The following is a 24,149-nucleotide window of genomic DNA, read 5'->3' as shown; positions in this document are numbered from 1 at the left end:
GAACAAGCGGGAGGGGGGATCGGGATGGGGAACACATGTAAATCCATGGCTGATTCATGTCAATGTATGGCAAAAACCACTACAATATTGTAAAGTAATCAGCCTCCAACTAATAAAAATAAATGAAAGAATAAATAAATAAAATCCAAAAAATAAAAAAATAAAAAGAAAGGAAGATAAACTCTGAGAATACTTCATATTGCTTAAAGTGGCTGGGTTAAGTTTCACATGTTAGTCTCTAAGAATGACAGCATGGGGAAAAGGAAGAGGCATTCACATAAAGAGAATAATAAAACCATAGGTAGAAGGGGAAAAAAACCAACACAGGATGAGATTAAGAAGACCTATATAATTAAAACAGAAAATCAGTGCTAGGGATTTAAAAGCTTTACAAATGAACCAGAGCTGTTATATGATACAAAGAAGTAGGCCAATAACATTTCTAAATAGAAGAAGTATGGCAGTTCTAATTCCAGTTTTTTAAGAGATCTCCACACTGTTCTCCACAGTGGCTATACTAGTTTGCATTCCCACCATATGACCCAACAATCCCACTTCTGGGCATACACACTGAGGAAACCAGATCTGAAAGAGACACGTGCACTCCAATGTTCATCACAGCATTATTTATAATATCCAGGACATGGAAGCAACCTAGATGCCCATCAGCAGACGAATGGATAAGGAAGCTGTGGTACATATACACCATGGAATATTACTCAGCCATTAAAAAGAATTCATTTGAATCAGTTCTAATGAGATGGATGAAACTGGAGCCCATCATACAGAGTGAAGTAAGCCAGAAAGATAAAGACCAATACAGTATACTAACGCATATATATGGAATTTAGAAAGATGGTAATGATAACCCTATATGCAAAACAGAAAAAGAGACACAGATGTACAGAACAGAATTTTGGACTCTGTGGGAGAAGGCAAGGGTGGGATGTTTCGAGAGAACAGCATCGAAACATGTATATTATCTAGGGTGAAACAGATCACCAGCCCAGGCTGGATGCATGAGACAAGTGCTCGGGCCTGGTGCACTGGGAAGACCCGGAACAATCGGGTGGCGAGGGAGGTAGGAGGGGGGATCGGGATGGGGAATACATGTAAATCCATGGCTGATTCATGTCAATGTATGACAAAAACCACTACAATATTGTAAAGTAATTAGCCTCCAACTAATAAAAATAAATGAAAAAAAAAATAGAAGTAGTAATGATGAAATTGGTCTTGAAGGAAGATGAGTTAAAAAGCAGTATGGGGGCTTCCCTGGTGGTTCAGTGGTTAATAATCCTCCTGCTAATGCAGGGGACATGGGTTCAGTCCCTGGTCTGGGAAGATCCCACATGCCTTGGAGCAACTAAGGCTATGTGCCACAACTACTGAGCCTGTGCTCTAGAGCCTGAGAACCGCAACTACTGAAGCCCTCGCACTGTAGAGCCTGTGCTCTGCAAGAACTGAAGCCAATGCAATGAGAAACCTGCGCACCTCAACAAAGACTTGCTCCTGCTCATTGCAACTAAAGAAAGTCCACACCCAGCAATGAAGACCTAGTGCAGCCAAAAATAAATAAATAAATAATATTTTTAATAAAATGCAGTATGGAAACAAAATAGAGGAAAGACTGGAATTAGGAAGCTCTTGTGATTCAGACCTGGACTAAGATAAGCATCTCACATGTATGGATTTGAGAGTTGGACTGTGAAGAATGCTGAGCGCCAAAAAATTGATGCTTTTGAACTGTGGTGTTGGAGAAGACTCTTGAGAGTCCCTTGGACTGCAAGGAGATCCAACCAGTCCATCCTAAAGGAGATCAGTCCTGGGTGTTCATTGCAAGGACTGATGCTGAAGCTGAAACTCCAATACTTTGGCCACCTCATGCGAAGAGCTGACTCATTGGAAAAGACCCTGATGCTGGGAGGGATTGGGGGCAGGAGAAGAAGGGGACAACAGAGGATGAGATGGCTGGATGGCATCACCGACTCGATGGATGAGTTTGAGTAAACTCTGGGAGTTGGTGATAGACAGGGAGGGCTGGCGTGCTGCGATTCATGGGGTCGCAAAGAGTCAGACACAACTGAGCGACTGAACTGAACTGAAGATAAGCAAAAACGGAAAGAAAAATGGGAACAGATAGGGAAATTTTCAAATGAAATACAATTTACAAGACTATTTGATAACTGAATAGATAAGGATAATAATTGACTGGGGCTACCCAGGTGATGCAGCGGTAAAGAATCCACCTGCCAATGCAAGGGATTCAGGTTCAATCCCTGGTCAGGAAGATCCCCTGGAGTAGAATATGGCAACCCGCTCCTGTATTCTTGCCTGGAAAATTCCACAGACAGAGGAGCCTGGTGGGCCACAGTCCATGCAGTCGCAGAGAGTCAAACATGTCTAAGCACACGGCACACAATAGTTAAATGACCATATGTGAGACCAGAAGAAAATTGGCAACATTTCAGTCATACAACCCATCCAGGTTAACACACAACCCTTAAAGACCTCATTTTTTTATGACAAGAGACGTGAAGTAATGTTATATAGATCTTCTAGTCCAATACCTCACTTTATAAGTAAGGAAAAAATGATATCCAGGGAGGGTCATACGGTTAGTGGCAGCATTCAAATCAGGACACAAGTCCAGTACTTTCAACTATATCAGGCTGTCTTGCCCTGCAGGTAGTTTGGAATGAGAGAAGAAGGCAATTTGGGATATGGTGAGTTTGCAGTGATAATGAGAAAACCAAGTACAAGTGTTCTTTGAAATTACAATAATCATTTTTCAATACACTATAAGACATGTCACAGAGCAGAGTCTTTTTCCCCCCCATGGAAACACAGTAATTGGAAGTTGCATTACTGATTAAGGATTCAGCATCAGATAATGGGTTAGCATTAAATAATAAGGTCATTCAAGTGGAGATGTCAAGTAGCCAATTGGAGATATGGGATTACAGTTGCAGATGTACAGAACAATTAACTGTATGGACTCCTGTGTATTTATTAGAGTAGCAATTTTCCATTTTATAACTGAATATATTTCAGAATCAAAATGGTTAATAATTCTCATATTTTTCATGGGTAACAATATTTTGTATATTTATATTAGAATCAGTAATTGTGACAAGGAGAATTAAATCAAACCTCTGCCATATTTTCTGTAGCATGCAGCAAAATTTTATGAGTAAGCTCATTTCTGTAACAGCTGATGTACAATTTCAAATTGCACCTCTAGGTTTCAAGCATGACAGCTGTATTACTCACTTTCTAAATTTTCTATGCTTTCCTGCTCAACAATAAAATAATTTCTTAAGCTCTAAGACTAGTCAAATATATCTTTAACAATAAAAGGACTGCAAGCAAAGAAAACTATGTGCAAGGCGAAATGCTTTGATGCAACTTCAAATGCTAAGGTGTTTTTCATTCTAAGGTTGAAATCCTGCCTTATCAGGTAGTTAGCATTTCTCTTCGGAGAGAATCTATGAATCATTTATATTTATTCTAGTAGTAACTGAAACATCTGTTTAGAAGAAAGATTTAAACATATGTAGATTTTAATCACGACAGAGGTAATATGAATTTTTTAACTACAGTCAATGATTTTTAGCCTATATTAATCCTAACACATAATTTGTAATTATCTTCTAGGGTAATTTACTATTCATCACTATGAGATCTCCCAAAGACAAGAGAGCTTTTTAAACCTTTCAGCATATTTAAACAGCAAATATCCATGGTAACAGAGTACCTACACTCCAATTTCAGAAGTGGGAAAACACATTACTAAGGCAGGCCTTAGTTTGTTTCAATGTTGTAGTCAGTCCTGTGCATTAATGGTGAGTGGTTGGGGATAGTTTTCCACTCCACTCATAAAATGAACAAAGAAGTCAGCAATTAAGATTTTAAAGTGCCTGCCATTTTGCAACATTATGTATGATAAGAACTCTAAATAAGTCACATGAGAGTTTTGATGTATATACTGACAGTTCAATGGTCTTAATGTCCAGTGTTTCCTTAAATATGTTCTGGGCAGCATGGGTTCAGTAGGACCTTAATGGCTGTGGTTTAAGTAAGGGTCTCCTGATGATTAAACTGTGGGAGATACCATATTAAACAACAACAACAAAACAGAATTCTTTGTGCAGAATTACAAACCACCTTTAATATATAAACCTGCCCCATGAATCTCTAAAGGAGAGCATTTCCCCATGCTTACTTAACCAGACAAATCAATTATTCTTCAGTATGAAACTCCTACCTTGTTCATTAACCAAAAGAAAGATCAAGCTGAGGAGGTACCTGCGTTAACCCTAACACAAGTCATACATTTCACATATGATATCACTTTTCTTCTTTGCAATAAATCCATGAGTTTGTTATTAGATATTAAATACAAAGTGTGCACTTCAAAAAAATGAGACAGTGGGAAGTAAAGGAGCAAAGAATGAGAATTTGTGATTAGCAGAGGCAAACTATTATATATAGGATGGATAAATAACAAGGTCCTACTGCACAGCACAGGGAACTATATTAAATATCCTGTGATAAACCATAATGGAAAAGAATATATATATATATATATATATATATATATATACACACACACACACATATATATATGGAAGTGTGTATGTATATAACAGTGTCACTTTGCTGTACAGAAGAAATTAATACAATATTGTAATCAACTATACTTCAATAAAATTTTTTTAAATGAGGCACTGAAGAATAAAAAGGTATAATATCTAAACAAAAATGCACACTATTATTTATAATAGAAAAAAACTGAAACAGATATGAATAGAGGAATGGTTTCATAGGTTCTGGAATATCTAGTACCAGGAATATTATGTAGTTATCGAATGAATAATTTGAATATCACAAAAAAGTTTACATGTTAAATGAAAAATTTTTATTACAGCATCTTATCCAGAAGAAAAGCAAACACTGCCCAATTCATTCTGTAAGGTCAGTGTGATACAAAGGCATCACAAGAAAGGAAAACTACAGACCAATATCTCTTACGAATACCGATGCAAAAATCTTCAACAAAATAGTAGCAAACCAAATCCAGCAGCAATTTAAAAGGATTATATACCATGAGCAATTACGATTAATCCCAGGAATGCAAGGGTGAATCATTATTAGAAATCAATATACTACATCACACTAACAGAATGAAGAGAAGAAACTGCATGATCATCTTAACAGACGTGCAGAAAAAGCATGTGACAAAATCTAACACCTTTTCAGATTAAAAACACAGAACTAGGAATAAAAGGGAAATGCCTCAATATGACAATAAAGAACATCTGTGAAAAACCTACAGCTAACATACTCAATAGTGAAAGACAAAGATTCTCACCTAAGATAAGGAAAAAAAGAAGGATGCCTGCTTTTGCCAGGGGTATCTAGATCTTCTCTCTTTCAACATTGTACTAGAGATCTCATCAGGGCAATTAAGCAAGGAAAAAAAGTATCCAGATTGGAAAGGAAAAAACAAAACTATATATTCATAGATGGAGGAGATCTTGCTCTGTCGTGTCCAACTCTTTGCAACCCCGTGGAAGGTACCCTACCAGGCTCTGCCGTCCATGGGATTTTCCAGGCAAGAATACTGGAGTGGGCTGCCATTTCCTTCTCCAGGGGTATTCATAGATGACATGATCTTAAATACAGAAAACCCTAAAGAATCTATACACAAAAAATTATTTAAAATGAGTTCAGCAAAGTTGCAGGATACAAAACTAATATATGAAACACAACTGTATTTCTATACACTAGCAGTGAATAATCCAAAAAATGAAATCAAGAAAACTCCATTTACAACTGTATTGAAAGAATAAAATGTTTAGGAATAAATAAACTGAACCAAGGAACTAAAAGACCTAATTAAACATAGAAAACTATTTAAAAAATCACTGACAGAAATTAAAGAAGGCCTAAATACATTCCAGCCCATGTTTATGGACTGGAATATTTAATAATACTATTAAGATAGCAACATTCCCCAAATTGATCTACAGATTCAATGAAATCCCTATCAAAATTCTAACTTCCTTTTTTGAAGAAGTGACAACCTGGTCCTAAACTTTGATAAAAAAGAACAAAGTTGCAGAACTCATACTTTCTGATTTCTAATCTTGTTACAAAGCTAGAGTCATCAAAACATAACTTGCCATAGATAGATATATGAATCAGTGGAACAGAATCAAGAGTCCAGAACTAAACCTATATATGTCTATGACCAATTCATTTCCACAAAGGTACTAAGATCATTAGATAAGGAAAAAATACAGTCTTTTCAACAAGTGGTGCTGGGACAACTGGATATCTACATTCAAAAGAATGAATCTGGAACTCCTACCTTATACCATAAACAAAAAATAACTCAAAAGGATTGAAGACCTAAAATGTAGGAACTAATTAAAGCTATAAAATTCTAAGAAGGAAACAGATGAAAAAATGTGCATGATCTTGGATTAAGGGATGGTTTTTAAAATATGACATGATAAGCATAGAACTCAAGAGAATATAAATTGGAATTCTTTAAAAGTTAAATTTTTGTGTATTAAAGGACACTATATCAAGCGAACAGACACAAGCAAGTGAAAAGACAACACAAATAATGGGAAATATTTTTGCAAATCATGTATATAAGGGTCTAGTAGTCATCATATATAAAGTATTCTTACAATTCAAAAATAAAAGACAACACAACTTGAAAATGGGCAAAGGATTTGAAAAGACATTTTCCCAAAGAAGATATACAAATAGTCAATAAGATAAGAAAAGATGCTCAACATCATTAGTAATTAGGGAAATGCACATCAAAATCACAATAACATACCAACCTTACACACAGTAGGATGGTTGTAATAAAAAAGACAGACAATATAAAGTGTTGGAAAGGAAGTGGAGAAACTGGAACTTTCATGTATTGCTAGTAGAAATGTAAAATGGTACAGCCACTTTGGGAAACATTTTGGCAGTTTCCCAAAAAAGTGAACATAAAGTTATCACATGACCCAGCAAATCTCAATGTATCATCAAGAGAATTAAAAATAAAAATCCATATGAAAACATACACCTGAATGTTCATAGTAGTATTATTCATAATAGCTCCAAAGTGGAAACAATCCATCAGTTGATGAATGAATTAAACAAAATGTGATGTATCTATAAAATGGAATAGTCAGTCATAGAAAGAAACTGCTATGGACTAGATGTTTGTCACCCCCTAAATCCGCATCTTGAAGCCCTAATCCCCAATATGGTATTTGAAGGTGGGGCTTTGGGAGGTAATTAAGTTTATAAGAAGTCAAGAAGGTGGAGCCCTTGTGATGGGACTGGTGACCTTATAAGGGAACCAAAAGAGGATATTGCAGAAGACAGCATCTGCAAGCCAAGAGTATGCTCACCAGAACCTGTCCATGATGGCATTCTGATCTTGGACTTTCAGATTCCAGAACCATGAGTGTTTGTTTTTTAACGCACCCAGTCAATGATATTTGTTACAGTAGCCTGAGCTGACTTAAGACAGGAATGATATACTCTTATGTGCTATAACCTGGATGAACTTTGAAAACAGTAATGCTAAGTGAAAGACCACAGACACAAAAGGCCACATATTACACGAGTACATTTATATTAAATGTCCAGATAGGTAAATCCATAGAGAAAGCAGAAGAGTGGTTGCCAGGTGACGGGGGAAATTAGGACTATCCACTAATAGGTATGGGTTTCTTTTGGAGTGATGTAAATAGCCTGGACTTAGATATGGTGGTGGTTGCACAACATTGTAAATATATCAAAATCTCTGAATTATACATGTTAAAATTATTAAAATGGTACCTTTTATTTAAATTTTAACATGTTTTTATCCAAATCATATTTATAACTACATATGAAACAGAAGCATTTGAAATAAAATAAAATACAAAAATAAAGTGGTTGTAGATTATTTCTTCCTCTTTAAAAACCTCTTATTTTTCAGCATAGTATTGTTTATAACTAGAAAAAACTGAAATCAACCTAAATATTCATTATTAGGGAAATGATTCAATTATGCTTCAGTTATTGAAAAGAATGAGATAAAGTAGTTGAAACTGCTATCACTGAGGTGACCAGGGATCAAACCTGTGCCCCCTTCAGTGGAAGCACAGAGTCTTAACAGCTGGACTGCTAGGGAAGTCCCTTTGTGTGCCTTTGTAACATTGTGCAAACATACTGTATCTGTATAAGCTCTTAATGGTGGTAACCACAGCAGAGTTGGACTTGGAGACTTATTTTTAATTGTATGCCATTCGATATTATTTTATATATTAATAAAAATTTCTCAAAATAAAATGTTTGACTCCTCTTTTGTACAACAATTTCAAGTACCTAGAAGGCGATATTCAAGCATACACTGAATATAACAGTTTCTGTATGCAAAGAAAGCTTCTTCAAATGTTATTGTCTTTTTTGTTGTTGTTGTTATTCTCTTTTACAATCAGAAAATGGATGTTGCAATAACATGATCTACATTTTCTGAAGGACTGTTTGGAAATGCTGCCTCATAATGACAGCAATTTGCCACAAAGCCATTTTATAATGTTATAATGTGCCACAGAAGAAAAACACTGTTAGGTGGAAAACATCTCTACATATGAAGAGAATACAAAACGAGAAATTATATTCCTGACAACAATGAAAAATTATGTATTATGGAGTGGTTTGTGATCTTATATAATATGACCCTGGTGTAAAGTTATTATACCTATAAGGACAAGAAGGCCATTTATTACTAAAGAGAAAATTTGCTTGGATTAATACATAGAAAGGTACTGATGATATATATATTAAGAGGAACATTATACAAGTACTAAATTACATGAAAATGTACAAAGGTCACCTGCAGCATGAGAAGCATAAAAGGTACATTAGTAAAAATAAAGGATACATATTTCTTCTAATTCTTAATGCTGTCAGAGAATCTCTAGGACTGAATAAAAATTGGGAGAAATTTACTTTGAGGTAGAAATGAAAATACTGAAACAGAAATTCATACTTCTACTTATGGAGTAATAATGGCAATATAAGAAAAAAAAACCTACCTGCCATTCAAATTCACTATCTGACCAATCCCAGTATGTGCTAATAGAAGAAGAGACATCACTGCAGACACTCCCTTCAGGAAATAAATCAAAAGATGTGAACTCTTGATCATCTAATAGGGAATAGCAATCATCTTGATCTCCAACAGAAACGGATGAAAACAGTTCTTCACTGCATTCTGAGCTGGCCACACTCGTTCCACAGGAAGTTAAGTTCCACCTTAAAAACGACACAAAATCAATCACAACAGAAACTATAGAATCCATACAATTTTTTAAGATACCAACAGTTCAGTTCAGCTGCTCAGTTGTGTCCAACTCTTTGCGACCCCATAGACTGTAGCATGCCAGGCTTCCCTGTCCATCACCAACTCCCAGAGCTACAAACAAGATATATTTATTACATTTATGAGGAATATGACCATATTTCTAGATACAATGATACAATAATTATTTTCAAAAGAGCTCTATCTTTTAAGGATATATAGTAAAATATTTATGTCTGGAACCTATCTCAAAATTATATGGAAGGGATTGAGGAATGAGTGCATGTTCAGTCGCTTCAGTCGTCTGTGCAATCCTATGAACTGTAGTCTGCCAGGTTCCTCTGTCCATGAGATTCTCCGGGCAAGAATATTGGAATGGATTGCCATGCCCTCCTCCAGGAGATCTTCCTGACCCAGGGATAGAACTTACATCTCTTAGGTCTTCTGCATTGGTAGGTGGGTTCTTTACCACTAGGGCCACAGATAGGGGCATTGATAAAGTACACTGCCATATGTAATTACTGAAGCTGCATGATGGGCATATGGGGTTCATTACATTATTCTCTACTGTTATATCTGACTGGAGCCAGAATGAATTAAAATTCTTGCTCTGTCATTTGCCTGCTGTTTGATCTTAAACAAAACAAATCTTCACCAAGCCTGGGTCATCATCTTTAAAATGCAGTTACTATGAACATTATATGAGAATGCATACAGAGCACTCAGTGGATATAAAATGTGCTCAATACATGGCAGCTATTATTATTATTTTTTAATTTTTGGTTTTAGGCTGCACTGGATCTTTGTTGCTGTGCCCATGTATTCTCTAGTTGCTGCAAGTGGGGGCTACTTCTCTAGTTGTGGTACATGGGTTTTTCATTGTGGTGGCTTCTCTTCTTATGGAATATAGGCTCTAGGGTACAGGCTGAATAGCTGTGGTGCATGGGCTTAGCTGCTCTGTGGCAGGTGGAATCTTCCCAGACCAGGGATCAAACCTGTGTCTCCTGCATTGGCAGGTGGATTCTTAACCACTGTGGACGACCAGAGAAATCTACAGCTATTATCATTAAAGGAAGAGGGCAGTCAGTGCAGGGCAGAGAAAAATACCAACAGAGTAAACAGGTAGAAGCTCAAAGTGTTTCTTATATTTAAGTAACTTTTACAAATCAATGATATACAGGATCATTGCAAATATGTTAGAATAATAAAGGAGTCATGAATAAGGCTAAAATGACCAATAATTCCCCTAATTAGCAATAACTGATCCATAATATCTTGGTACTTTTTTCTACATGCATATGTATATTTTTATAGAATCAGTGTTGTGTGTGTGTGTATAGATATTAGTACCCTATTTATTTTCACTTAACATTATATACTGAACATTTACCCAGCTATATTACTTGAAAACATTTTAATGCCTATATAAATAGTCCATTGATTAAACATAATTTATTAAATATTATCCTTCAATAACAGGTATTTAGCTGTTCAAAATTCTATTTTTTCGTATTACAAATAATACTGAAATGAAACCTTGTTTATGATTATTTATCCAAATATATAATCTCTCAGGATAAGTAACTTGAAAGGAAATTACTAAATCAAACAATATGAACACGGTAGTATACTTAGCCAAGCACCTTTCTGAAACGTTGCATAAATTTACACTCCCTAAAGCAGTCTATAAAAGTGTTCATTTCACAACCTTAATAGCACTGAAATTTTAATTTTTAAATTTTACCTAGCTGATAGGAGAAAAACTTTTTTAATATCAATTTTTATTTCTTTGACTACCATTGAGAGCAAAATTAAAAATATTTATTAGCTATTTTGCTACAGCATTTTACAATGTGTCAATATTTTTCTTGTTGATTTTGTTAAGAGTTCTTTATGTAGTAAGGATATTAATATTTTGTCTGTATTATTTGTATGCAGATCAAGAAGCAACAGTTAGAACCAGATATGGAGAAATGGACTGGTTCCAAACTGGGAAAGGAGTACATCAAGGCTGTATCCTGTCACCCTGCTTATTTAACTTACATGCAGAGTACATCATGCGAAATGCTGGGCTGGATGAAGCACAAGCTGGAACCAAGATTGCTGGGGGAAACATCAATAACCTCAGATATGCAAATGACACCACCCTTATGGTGGAAAGCGAAGAAGAACTAAAGAGCCTCTTGATGAAAGTGAAAGAAGAGAGTGAAAAAGCTGGCTTAAAACTCAACATTCAAAAAACTAAGATCATGGCATCTGGTCCCATCACTTCATGGCCAATAGATGGGGAAACAATGGAAACAGTGACAGACTTTATTTTTTGGGGCTCCAAAATCACTGCAATTGGTCACTACTGCCATGAAATTAAAAGATGCTTGCTCCTTGGAAGAAAAGCTATGACAAACCTAGACAGTGTAGTAAAAAGCAGGGACGTTACTTTACCGACCAAGGTCCATACAGTCAAAACTATGCTTTTTCCAGTAGTCCTGTATGAATGTGAGAGTTGGACCATAAAGAAAGCTAACCACCAAAGAACTGACGCTTTTGAATTGCGGTACTGGAGAAGACTCTTTGAGAGCCCCTTGGACTGCCAAGAGATCAAGCCAGTCAATCCTAAAGGAAATCAATCCTGAATATTCATTGGAAGGACTGATGCTGAAGCTGAAACTCCAATACTCTGGTCACCTGATATGTAGATTCATTAGAAAAGGCCCTAATGCTGAGAAAGATTGAAATCAGGAGAAGGGGATTACAGAGGACTAGATAGTTGGATGACATCACCAACTGAATGGACATGAACTTGAGCAAGCTCCAGGAGATGGTGAAGGACAGGTATGCCTGGCATGCTGCAGTCCATGGGGTCTCAAAGAGTCGGACTATGGAGCAACTGAACAACAAGTGTATTATCTGTTGCAGGGTTGTGCATTTTTCATTTTTTTTTTTTTTTGGTCTTGAAACCTACAAATCTGTTTTCTTTTATAAATTTCCACTAGCTTTATATTATTAGTGAAATAATCTTCATTGCTTTGGCAGTAGCCTAGGAAATTAATCCTTAAGACATGAGTTAGTATATCCAATACTAATAAGGTACTGAAATAATGACTTCCTGAAGAAGAGCCTATTACTTACCTATTATTAGGTTGTTTCTCATGCTTCAATAAATCCAGTTTTTTCTTGAATTATGTATTCATTTTTTAACTTCCCCTCTTATCTTATATAGCTAATCTTAATTCCAAAGTTCCTGATTTACAAAATTTGGGCAATCTGACAATTTTATGGCACCTTTTCCTTTGTGATAAAGGTAGAGAATTTTAAAGCACTGAAACACACAGAACATAAAACACTGAAACACACACGCTAACCTAGTATGGTTCCATAGTATAAAAGCAGATGTCAAAAAACTTTTATAAATAGGCAAAAACTCAAAATTCATCTAAGAATCCTAGAATGCCTTTTAATATTACCTAGTTTTATCACATGCTTGCTAGGTAAGCAGTATATGCATTTTTTTAAAAGATCAACAAACCTGGTAGAATTAACTTAATTGCTTCAGTCATGCAATAGGGCAATAAAAAGCTGTGAATGGCAATTACAAGTTCTGTCCTTTCACACACTCAACAGACATTTAGTCAGTACCTTCAAAGTGCCAAGCACTGTGTCATGTACTAGGAAAAGCTGTTAGGTAATTGTTTTTAATGAGAATTTCTCCTCAGCTTAAAAAATTTAGTAGAAATGTGTTTTCTTTCATGAGTAATAATAACTCTCTTTTTTTAAAAAAAAACTATGCCATATTTAATAAACGAAACATTAGGTCACTGACAAGGGAGTCTGGAATTTGCTTGATTTTGTGCTCTTACCTTACAGCAAAATCAGGATGTTCTTCAGTTTTTCAGATCTGTAAGTTTTAATAGATATTACAAAGTTCTGGGTATTCTTAGAAGCCTTAGCTCCTTGTTCTTTTGTTTTTTTAATTAACAACAAGGAAACTGATCTCATACTTGAAAGTCATTTATGAAACAGAAAAACAGCACTTAGAGTTTTCAAAATATTCTCTTATCTTCTAATATGCAAATATTATTGTTGTTGTTTTAAAACAATGTAGATAAAAACCAAGTAGGAAGTACTTTCATCCCCTGCCAGTGGGAGTGTTATATTGGCACTGACATAATCTGTATATATAGATTTGGTAGATATGTGTATAAAGCAATTTGGTAGTGTATATATAAAGAAGTTTAAAAAGGTTCATTCCTTTGACTCAGTAATTGCTTTGCTAAGAATCAATCCCCTTTTCCCTAATAGATATTTGGAAAAGAAGATGTATATATAAACTTGTCCAAATATTATAATAGCAAAAAAAAGGGGGGGGGGGGGGACAAACGCTCCCAAAACATTGGGAATAATTAAATGAGTATACTTTATAATCATTAAAATCATATTTTCAGATCATTTATTGAAAAAGAAAATACAAGTGCAAATAATCTGGTCACAAATTACAGCTCAATCCTGGTTTTTAAAATTATATGTGTACAAAAAAATAATAACATTAAAAGTAACAACAGGGAATTCTCTGGTAGTCCAGTGGTTAGGACTTGGTGCTCCCACTCCAGGGGGCCCAGGTTCAATCTCTGGTCAGGGAACTAAGACCCTGCAAGCCTCATGGTACAGCTAAAAAAGGTAACAACATCAAAATGTTGACAGCTGTTATCTGTAGTGAAAAGGATTATAAGCAGTGTTTATGGTTTTGTATATATGCCCATAATTTTTTCTAATGAGCTTTTATAATAGAAATTTAAGTGATGCTTTTAGACAGTTCTTTCGGCTTCAAATATGTAACGCAAGACCACCATGTACGTGTGCTCAGCACTGAACTCTTCAAACTTACAAAGCCCTTAAATATTATTTCACTAAGAGAAAACTACCTAACACTAAGATCCTAGCAATAACCATGCAATTATTCACAAAGGAGACTCTCTCCATATCTCAAAAGAAAAATGTTGAAAAGAATCCATGAAATGGGGTTTAACTCAGTAACTAGGCTTACTGCCAAAATTTTAATTAAAAAAAAAAAAAAAGCCAAGAACACTTATCCGCAAGGCATTTCAGCAATAATATACAGATGAAGGGCTTTCAATGGCATTTTTGTAAAATTAAAAAAGCATGGGCATCATATACATTCTTCTGAAGCATTTCTCAGGAAAACCTAACCATTACCTCTGAGAATGAGAATCCAATGAGCACTGTGGAATCAAGTCCAACTGTCGATGATGAAAAGTCATTCCAAAGTCATCCTTTCTCAGTTAACAATCCCCTATCATCACTTGTATTCATCACTGATGCCCTGCTAGAACTCCCATACAACCACTTTGACCACTTTGACCTCTGCTACTCTTGTGGAGCCCAAAAGGCCATCAAGTTCCCAAGTTAGAACAGATGACACAATCCCCTACTCGGCTCATTCAAATTTCCAACTTTCATCCCAGCGACTTCAACTGTCTTGGGATCCTTACCCATCGCTATTACCCCCTCTATAGTTTGAAAAGTAAACAACATTACATGTCATTTCTAAGGCTAATTCTTCCATTTAGCCTTCTGAGTTAATCCCATCCATCTCCTTGTCATCCCACCTGCTCCAGTATTTTTGATTTCTCCTTTTCCTGTGGGCATCTTCTAAGGAGCTAACATATCTATTCTTCGAAAATAAACACTAAACAAGACAAAAAACAAAGAAACCTTCACTTTTTTTTCAAATTATCATCACATCTCCCTTTCCTTTCCCTGTTAAATTTATTGAAAAGTTTCTTCTATTCTCTCAACTTTTGTAACCCACAATTCCACTCCTATTGCACTAATGAAATTGCTGTTCTGATTACTCCCCAATCTACATTTCTAACCTGGGTAGTTCTCCAAAGCCTTATCCCCATCCTCAATTTGTCGCAACAAGTCCCTAAATAAAATTCCTCCTGCCTCTGTAACATACCTCACTTCATGAAATGTGGTTCTCCCACCTATAACTCACATCTCTTCTGCACCTTCAATTTTCTAACAAGACAGGAAAACTGTGGGTGGAACAAAAGGCACCCAGTAGTCTTGGGCTTTTTCTAGTTAATAGTGATTGAAAATTGGGCTCTGAAATCACAGAACTGAGTAACTAACTGCTTTATACAATATGTAGTTCACTTTGTATCCTGCCAATAGGGTGTAGAAAAGTGAGACACTGTCCTCCCACATGCTTTTCACAATTGTTCAATGTCAAAGTACTGATGTACTCCTGAAAGAGGAAGAGAAAAACACACTGAGTAGTTCGTATTAACCTCCTTCATCTCACAATTATAGGATCTACCAATATTGCTGTAATTTTTCCAATTTGCTAAAGGATGTCCTTCATTTGATGACAATGGAAGTTACAGTGGACAAAGGCTGAAAGAAAATCCACAATTACATCAGAAAAATCCTATCCTCCAAACAGAAAAAGCCTTAAAAACTATATACATATATATTTCATATTGACATTTCAATTAAAAAAATGTTTTTTGGCTTACTGAAATTTATTTTATTCTCCCCAAATTCCAGACAAATCCAACTGGTCATAAAATCCTAAAAGATACTCCTAGGAAAGTGAATTCTCAGGAAGTTGGCTATGTTCATGCAATTTATTTTCCAGTGAACCTAGACCAGTGACACACCAATATAAGTCACAGGTGATTCTAAACACAACAAACATTCAAACTTAGGGATTATTAAGTAATAGTGCCTTGACCCTCTTGGTTAATGAAGACTGCATAGATACCCCAGGGTCCAGTAAATGAGAGGGCACAAAATTGTCATCATCACAAGGCCCTTATCAATAGCATTATCTAAATAATCTCCTGATAACAGTTTTGTTATCAGGTAACAATGAAGAAGCAAAATAAAGGTAAATCAATTATCTACCCACTGACAAGCTTTCTGTTTTCAATGGGACTTATTTTATAATGATTAAACCCAAGACAAGGCTTCCCTGGTGGCTCAGACAGTAAAGACTCCACCTGCAATATGGGAGACCTGGGTTTGATCCCTGGGTTGGGAAGATCCCCTGGAGGAAGGCATGGCAACTCACTCCAATATTCTTGGCTGGAGAATGCCCATGGACAGAGGAGCCTGGTGGGTTATGGTCCATGGAGTCTCAGACAGTTGGACATGACTGAGCAACTAAGCACACAGCAAACCCAAGACACAATATCAGTACTCAACTATTCAGATCTGATTGTTGGATTGTTCCTTGAATTGGTGAATAATGTGCTGTGAAGAAAAAAAGTGACCCATATGATTCTGAAATAAAAGAACTCCTTAAACTAAACTTTGCCCGCATATATGATTTAGCTGTTTGCTTCTCCCTAAAAAGAAATGACTGGAAGCATATGGTCCTCTCAAACATCATCCTGAGGAGGGGATAAGAAGGCAGGACATTCCAGAAGGAAAAAAGATTTAAAAAGCAAGGTAGCCTGGGGCAGAAACATCACCTGCTCTAAGAATTGCTAACTCTACTTCCCCTAAACTCTGCTGAGAAGAGTACAGAACAAGATACACTAGACCTGCTGCTACCATTCCAAGCCCTGTGAAAAGGAGTTGTTGTTGTTGTTGTTTAGTCACTAAGTCCTGTCAGACTCTTCGTGACCCCCTGGACTGTAGCCCGCCAGACTCCTCTGTCCATTGGACTTCCCAGGCAGGAATACTGGAGCTGGTTGCCATTTCCTTCTCCAGGGGATCTTACCAACCCAGAGATTGAACCCATGTCTCCTGGCATTGGCAGGCTGGTTCTTTACTGCTGAGCCACCAGGGAAGCCCAGGGTAGGAGAGGGGGTTTTGAAAAACAGGCAGTAACTAGAAAAAAATACTTGACTTGGAAAAACTGGGGTTGAACAAGAACCTCCCCCTCTATCTTCATCACCTCATTCTGGAAAACAACCTTGACCTCACCAAGGTCTGATAGACAAGGGGGAGAAAAACACAAGGAGAAAATGGGGAGGAGAGAGAACAGAACAGAACAATCTGTAAGAAATGTATATTCACTGTTCTTCACTCCCTAACACCCCCACACATTTTGGCAGCACTTAACCCCTGTCCCCACTCCCCTGCCCTCATCATTAGAGCAGGCTAATCCCGAGATCATTTAACTTTCCTATGTATATGATTTACTCCAATGCTGCAAAACTTAAATATCAAATATGTGCACAAGTATTTTTATTTTCCAATGCTAACAATTCTAAGCACACTTGATTTCATAAATGTTACATTCATGCTATAGTCACATCCTGGGCTTCTGTGTTAGTCTAAGAAACTGTAACAACCATTTATAACACTGCAGCCATTAGCTCTGTTCCAAGTTTCATCACTGGCTCCAAAGGAGTAATCCCGGCTTTGCCAAACTCGGTTTTATGACCTTGAACTCAGTCTTTTCTTTCTGGGCCCATTTCTTCATTTTTTGTAAGCAGGATTTGGAACAGTTAAAACCAACTTGCCATGACTTCCTTTTCAACTGTGTTACAGTGATGAACTATATCATTATTTAACTGTAACACCTTGTTTCCAGACTATAACTTTCTTTTAGGTAACAAATATATTTTATACATTCCTTGTACTCAGTAGAAGCTCAGCAACTCTGTAGATTGATTTAAGGGATTGGTGGGGGGAGCACGCAAAAGGTATTAGACTGTGGAAGGATTTGTTTGTGCTCATATCGCAAAATGGATCAGAAATCAGAACTAGACGCCTTAATTCAGCTCCAGTATTTTCCATAGCTGAATCCCTCTCTCCTTCCCTCCTCCCTTGCCTCTCCTCCTCCTCCCTTGTTCTCCACACACCTTGCCCTGCCTGTTTGTGTGCCCCTATACAGGCTTCCCTGGTGGCTCAGCAGTAAAGAAGATCCCCTGGAGGAGGACATGGCGACCCACTCCAGTATTCTTGCCTGGAGAATCCCATGGATAGAGGAGCCTGGTGGGCTATGGTCCATGGAGTAGAGAAGAGTCAGACATGAGCGATTGAGCATGCACATACACGAATACATATAATATGCGCCTATGTTATAGGTTGGGGCTGTGTGTAAAACATCTTTAAATTCCCCACATTTGATATAACACAAATGTCTGCATGAGAGAATTCTCCAGAACACTCTACCTTCTAATAAAACTAGTTAGGGGATGCACCCTCTGAAAAAATTTGTATAAGCAAGCTCATCCTAAGCTTCGCTCCATCCCTCCACTGGCGGAGCAAACCAAAGGATGTGCTTCAGGAAAGAATCTTCCAGATTTAAGCTTATACATTTTGGCAGGGCCTAAAGCGCTGCCTAAAGCAAAGAGTTCATAGAGGAAGGGAAAAAAAAGAGAATCGTCTGGTTTTCTAGAGCTTCACTAAAAAATGGGAGGGGGGTTGGAGGTTGGAAACAGCGCTATAAGACATTAAAAAAATAGGGAAAGGAAGATTCTAGCTTTTAAAGTGCCACCTTTCAAAACGTCGACTGATTTTGATTTTGAGCCATCCGAAATCCTCTCTATAGTATACTGGAATTGGAAGGGGTTAAACTTTTGCGGGTGGATGGAAACAGGGAAGCATCTAAAAATCAAGGGTGGGGGTTTGGGATTCGCAGGGTACAGATGGGGCAGGAGGGGGAAGGGAAGGGAAGGGAAGGGTCAGAAGATGAATGGGGTGGGGGGAGAGAGTAAAATGCCGGCCAAAAAGAAAATAGGAGGGAAGGGATGCAATAGGGAGGGGGAGAGGGAAGGAGCCCGAGAATGAGAGCTGGGTGGAGAAAGGTGGGGGAGGGGGCAACTGGACGCACAGCCCCTAGGCGGAGGGCCAGGATGGGTGGGGGGGAGCCGGCGTTGTCCGACTGGAGGCAGGGGTGTGGTAAATTTGCTTCTGCCCTCAGCAGAGGTTTGTACCTGTTGGTGTGGAAGCGGTGGAGCGGGTCCGTGCGATGGCAAGACGAGAGCTGGCAGCCGAAGTCGCTGATATCCAGGCAGCCCGGCTCCTCGCTCGGGCATGTGCCCACCCCGCGAGGGGGTCCCAGAAGCGGGAAGGGCTCCTCGGGAGTTAGAAACTTCTCGTACGAAGTGGTGGCTGACGCCTCGTCGGACATGGCTGGAGATGGCCTGGCTCGGACTCCCACTCCGGCCCGGGGCTGCTCCCGCGCCTGCCCCTGCCCCCACTCTAACCTGTCTGCGGCCCACTGCTGCCCGGGGAGCGCCTGACGGCTCGCAGGGGCTGCTCGAGGCCACCCAATCAGCACCTCAGTGGCCTCTGCAGCCACCTCAGCTGTCGTCGCGGCTGCCCGCCCCAGCCCAGCGTAGCGCTGCCGCCGCCGCCGCCACCCGGCCCGCCCACCGCGCTTGCCACTCGCGACAGCAGCAGTCCGCCAGGCGCCCACAGGGAGGGGAAAGGCGGCGGGAAGACGCTCCCTGTGCCCCCTGCTGGCGCGGAGGAGGAACTGAATCTCCGCCCGCCGCAGCCCGCGCCTCCGGTTCCACCCCGCCCCGCCCCGTCCTCCGCGCGTCCAATCAGGGATTCCGGGAGCTGTAGGAGCCTGACGCTTCACGCCAATCTCCTCCTCCACTTTCTCACCCTCCGCTGATTACTAAGCGGCAAGCCACAGTCCCAAGAAAAAGGACTTGGCCAAGGTCACACTGCGGGTGCGTGAGAAAGAATCCGGAGGCTTTGGTTCCCAGCACACTCGATCACCCTGTCCCAATTTAACAAGTATTTATTGAGCTCCCGCAGTGTGTGTGCCCAGCACTGTGCGATGGGCTGCAGGGGAAGAGGGCCAAGTAGGAAAAAAATAGTCCCTGCTTCTCTCATGATCGCCTAACCCCGAGAACTCTTGGCAACAGCCGGCGGGCTTCTTAGAGTTGCTGGGCACGTAATGCTCTTTTGTGCTCTGTGCTCTTGCTCGCATTATGCATTCTGCTTGGAAATCCCTGCCTTTTTTCCACTGCTAATCCTTAAAGCCCCAACTCAAACGTTATCTCCTCTGTGAAGCCTTCCCTGACTCCCAAATGAGACTTAGGCATTCCTGCTGCTGTAGAAGATATAATACATTATGGCACTAAACGTCTTGAACTTGATAAATCAACTTATTAGGTGTCGCATGCTTTTCTTTCTTCCTACCTCTTTCTCGTCTCTCTCATTTCTAGACAGTAGTTCCAGATCTTGGGCGTGTAAAATTTTTAAAAATAATCAGAGGAAAACACAAGGTTACCAATTACTTATTTTTCCAAAGACAATTTTTAAAACTACCTACTACTATTTTACAAAAGGAAGTACATTTTAATATAAAATGATAAGGCCATAATCTCTCAATTTAAAAAATTAAATATATTTAACTTTATGGAAAAACATCGCAATGATCCTTGAGGGAAGTGTAGAAGTAGATGGAAAGGAGAGGAACAGTGAAAGAATGCAGGAGGATGGGAAGGAGAAAGGGGGTTGGGAGAAGTGGGGAGTTGTCACATGAGCCCCAAACAGTGTCTTGTCCTACCAACTCCTCAACGGCTCCTCAAAATTTAATGTCTTGCTTCAGTTATTTGGCTACCCCACTGTTGAGTATATCTTCTTTCACTCAATTTAGAGATCAAAGAACAGTGATGATTGTTTAACCGATGGTCTCCAATGCACCCATTTTCAGGGGCCTGGACTAGTGAGACAGAATGGCCCATACAAACAGGAGACTTGATTCTCCAAATGAAGCAGGAGTCAAGTGCTGCATTATAAAGCAGGTACTCAGATAATAGCACCATAAACTATTAGTAAGAAGCTAACAAAATAGTCTCATTTAAACATATATTTATTTACACATACTATAATAGAACAGTGTTTTTCAAATCAGAATCCGATGACAGAGTCTGAGTTTTTCTATAAGTATGTTTTACATTCAGTTTTAGGCATATTCTGGAGTATCTGGATGACTGAATGGTAACAGCTGCCACATAATTAGGACATGTATTTGAGTCTGTTTTTAAAACCAAGTTGGCACAAAGTAATACTATTTTGTCATGAGCTAGTGAGAAAAGAAATAAAGTGACCCTCCTCCTTCAAGGCTTACTGTACAACTGAAAATTTTCGTCATTTGAAAATGGAAAGTGATGGGAAAGGAGAGTCCTCACAAGACACACATACAAGCATGCTGAAAATCAAGAGTGCACACAGGCCAGTCGTAGTATGCTCAGGTTTCTAAGGGCAGTTTTGTCTCAGCAAACATCATGTACCACATTAAATGAACATTTTTAAAATTTGTGCATAATTGGTAAATTGAATTTGTTTAAGAGCTTTATGAACAGCAGAGTTCATATTTAGTTTTGTTTATATTTAAGAAATAGTAGTATAAAAATTAACATAAATGATTGGGTCTGAGAAAGTTTTTAAGAGTTCCCTTAAATATATTTTTCAGTTGAGAAACAGTGATAGAAATAATGATGCAGCACATAGAGTATGTGCACTATGTGTATAATGTTTACTTAAATATATGATCTAGGAGTTGATGACTGTTGTGCATCCTTCCTTCTTACTTCACTTCAATTTGCTTGGTTAGTTCCTTGGGGATACCTAGTCTGAATGCATTTACCCAATTCATCCTTCCCTACCATTATAATGAAATGGAATAATTCTAATATGTATATATTAGTTCCCTACCTTCTTTGAGGGGCTGGGCCTGGAAGGCAACCCTGGAGTGATCTACCTTCCTCAGATGCATAACTTAGTACCCAAAGAGATGATGGACTGCAAGAGGGTTGTGAAGAGACTGAACAGGATCAAGAATTGCCAAACAATCTTTATCATTTTGGTTACTATTGGATAGAAATATATTGAACTTGACACAATGATCTGTGATCTAATCTTTATAATTTTTCCATGTGATTGATGGATGCAAATTGTAAGTGTGTATATATCTATGTCTATACCTAGATATATTAGATGTGCTGTGCTGTGCTTAGTTGCTCAGTCATGTCCAACTCTTTGTGACTGTAACCTGCCAGGCTCCTCTGTCCATGGGGATTCTCCAGGCAAGAATACCAGAGTGGGTCACCATGCCCTCCACCAGGGGATCTTCCCAACCCAAGGACTGAACCCAGGTCTCCCACATTGCAGGGAGATTTTTTACCACCTGTGCCACCAGGGAAACCCAAGAATACTGAAGTGGGTAGCCTATCCCTTCCCGAACCAGGAATCCAACCAGGGTCTCCTGCATTGAAGGCAGATTCTTTATTGGCTGAGCTACCAGGGAAGCCCCAGATATATTTGATTATATATATATATATATATATATATATATATATATATATATATATATATATAAAATCAGCTCCCCAAGTATCACCAACACAACTTGAAAAACAAAGTTTGAGTATATTACTTATCACAGCAAGGGAGAACATCTATTCCATAAAGATATGGCAGTGTCTCAGAGGGAAAAAGGTAAGGATAGAATTGATTAAAATAGGGTGTTTGTTTTAAAGTAGAGATTTCAGTGCAGAGACTTGACTAGGATTGAGTAAGATTCATGACACAACAGTCCAAGAGTGGTGGAAGCAGCAAGCCAAGAATTGAGGTAAGAAATTCAGAGAATCTTAGGGTGCAAACTTTGTCAATGCTTTCTACTGAAGAGCTGGTGGGTCTTTTGGGAAATTCTTATGAAGGGTATTCAGTATGTGGTCAGTCACTCAGTTGTGTCCAACTCTTGCAATGCTTTGGACTATAGCCCACCAGGTTCCACTGCCCATGCAATTTTTCAGGCAAGAATACTGGAGTGGGTTGTCATTTCTTCCTCAAGGGGATCTTCCCAACTCAGGGATCAAACCCATGTCTCCTGCATTGCAGATTGATTCTTTACCACTGAGGCATCAGAGAAGCCCTACTGGGTCTGTGTCTATATTAATTTTTTTGCATGTGGATGACCAGTTGTTCCAGCACCATTTGTTGAAAAGAGTATCTTTTCTCCTTTGTCAAAGATCATTTTTGTTGGTCTATACTAGGACTCTGTGTTGTTCCACTGATCTATTTGTCTCTTCTTTTGCCAATACCACACTGTTTTGACTGCTGTAGCTTTTATAGTAGGTTTTCAAGTTGGGTAGTGTCAGTCCTCTGACTTTGTTCTTCAACATGTGTTGGCTATTCCAGGTCTTTTGACTTTCCATATAAACTTTAGGATCAGTCCATCGATATCCACAAAATAATTTGTTGGGATTGTGATCGGGATTGCATTGAAGCTATAGATCATTGGGAGTGCTAATGTAAATAGTATTGTGTTTTTCATTTCAAACGCCACTTGATCATTGCAGGTATATAGGAAAGTGACGCTTTTGAATACTAACTTTGTTTCCTGGGGAAGTTCTTGGGATGAGCAATCAAACTGTGCCTGGGCAGGACAGTCCTGAAAATAAAGAGATGCTCGTGAAGACAGAGGAACAGCAAAGTTATACTAATATAGACAGTAAGCATAGTTTTGGTTCTCAGAGTCCAGGCTGAGTGTGGGGATAGGCAGTTTGGGCTTTCAGTTTTCCCTTAAATACACTATTAATATCTAAGGTGTGACCATTCTGGATTTTCACTGTTGTTTGGGGTATCACAATCACATGTCAAGTTTGTCTATAGTTGTTCTGGTCCCCAAGTTTCCCACAGTGGTTGTTTATATCTCTGTATCAGGCTTTTCTGCTCTTCCTGCTATATAGCCATTTGCTAGATTGTTTGTCATAATAACAGCTGTGATAGAGATCACAGATCTGAAACTGAAAAACAATACTAAATACTG

General features: G+C 38.4%; 1 protein-coding gene across 1 annotated transcript in view; it reads right to left on the bottom strand.

Annotated features, from left to right (window-relative positions):
* The window catches only part of FAM199X (family with sequence similarity 199, X-linked), a 31,372-nt gene extending 11,576 nt beyond the window's left edge, over positions 1-19,796 (bottom strand). Inside the window, exons 1-2 of the mRNA XM_043896515.1 lie at positions 19,291-19,796; positions 9,108-9,327 (exon numbers count right to left, since the gene is read on the bottom strand). Coding sequence (XP_043752450.1) covers positions 9,108-9,327; positions 19,291-19,487 — 417 coding nt within the window. The 5' untranslated portion in view covers positions 19,488-19,796. The remainder of the gene's footprint in view (positions 1-9,107; positions 9,328-19,290) is intronic.
* Positions 19,797-24,149: the final 4,353 nt, after the last annotated feature.

This window comes from Cervus elaphus, chromosome X (genome assembly GCF_910594005.1).
Source record: "Cervus elaphus chromosome X, mCerEla1.1, whole genome shotgun sequence".
Taxonomy (NCBI): Eukaryota; Metazoa; Chordata; class Mammalia; order Artiodactyla; family Cervidae; genus Cervus; species Cervus elaphus.
This window is presented reverse-complemented; position numbering and strand designations above follow the sequence as displayed.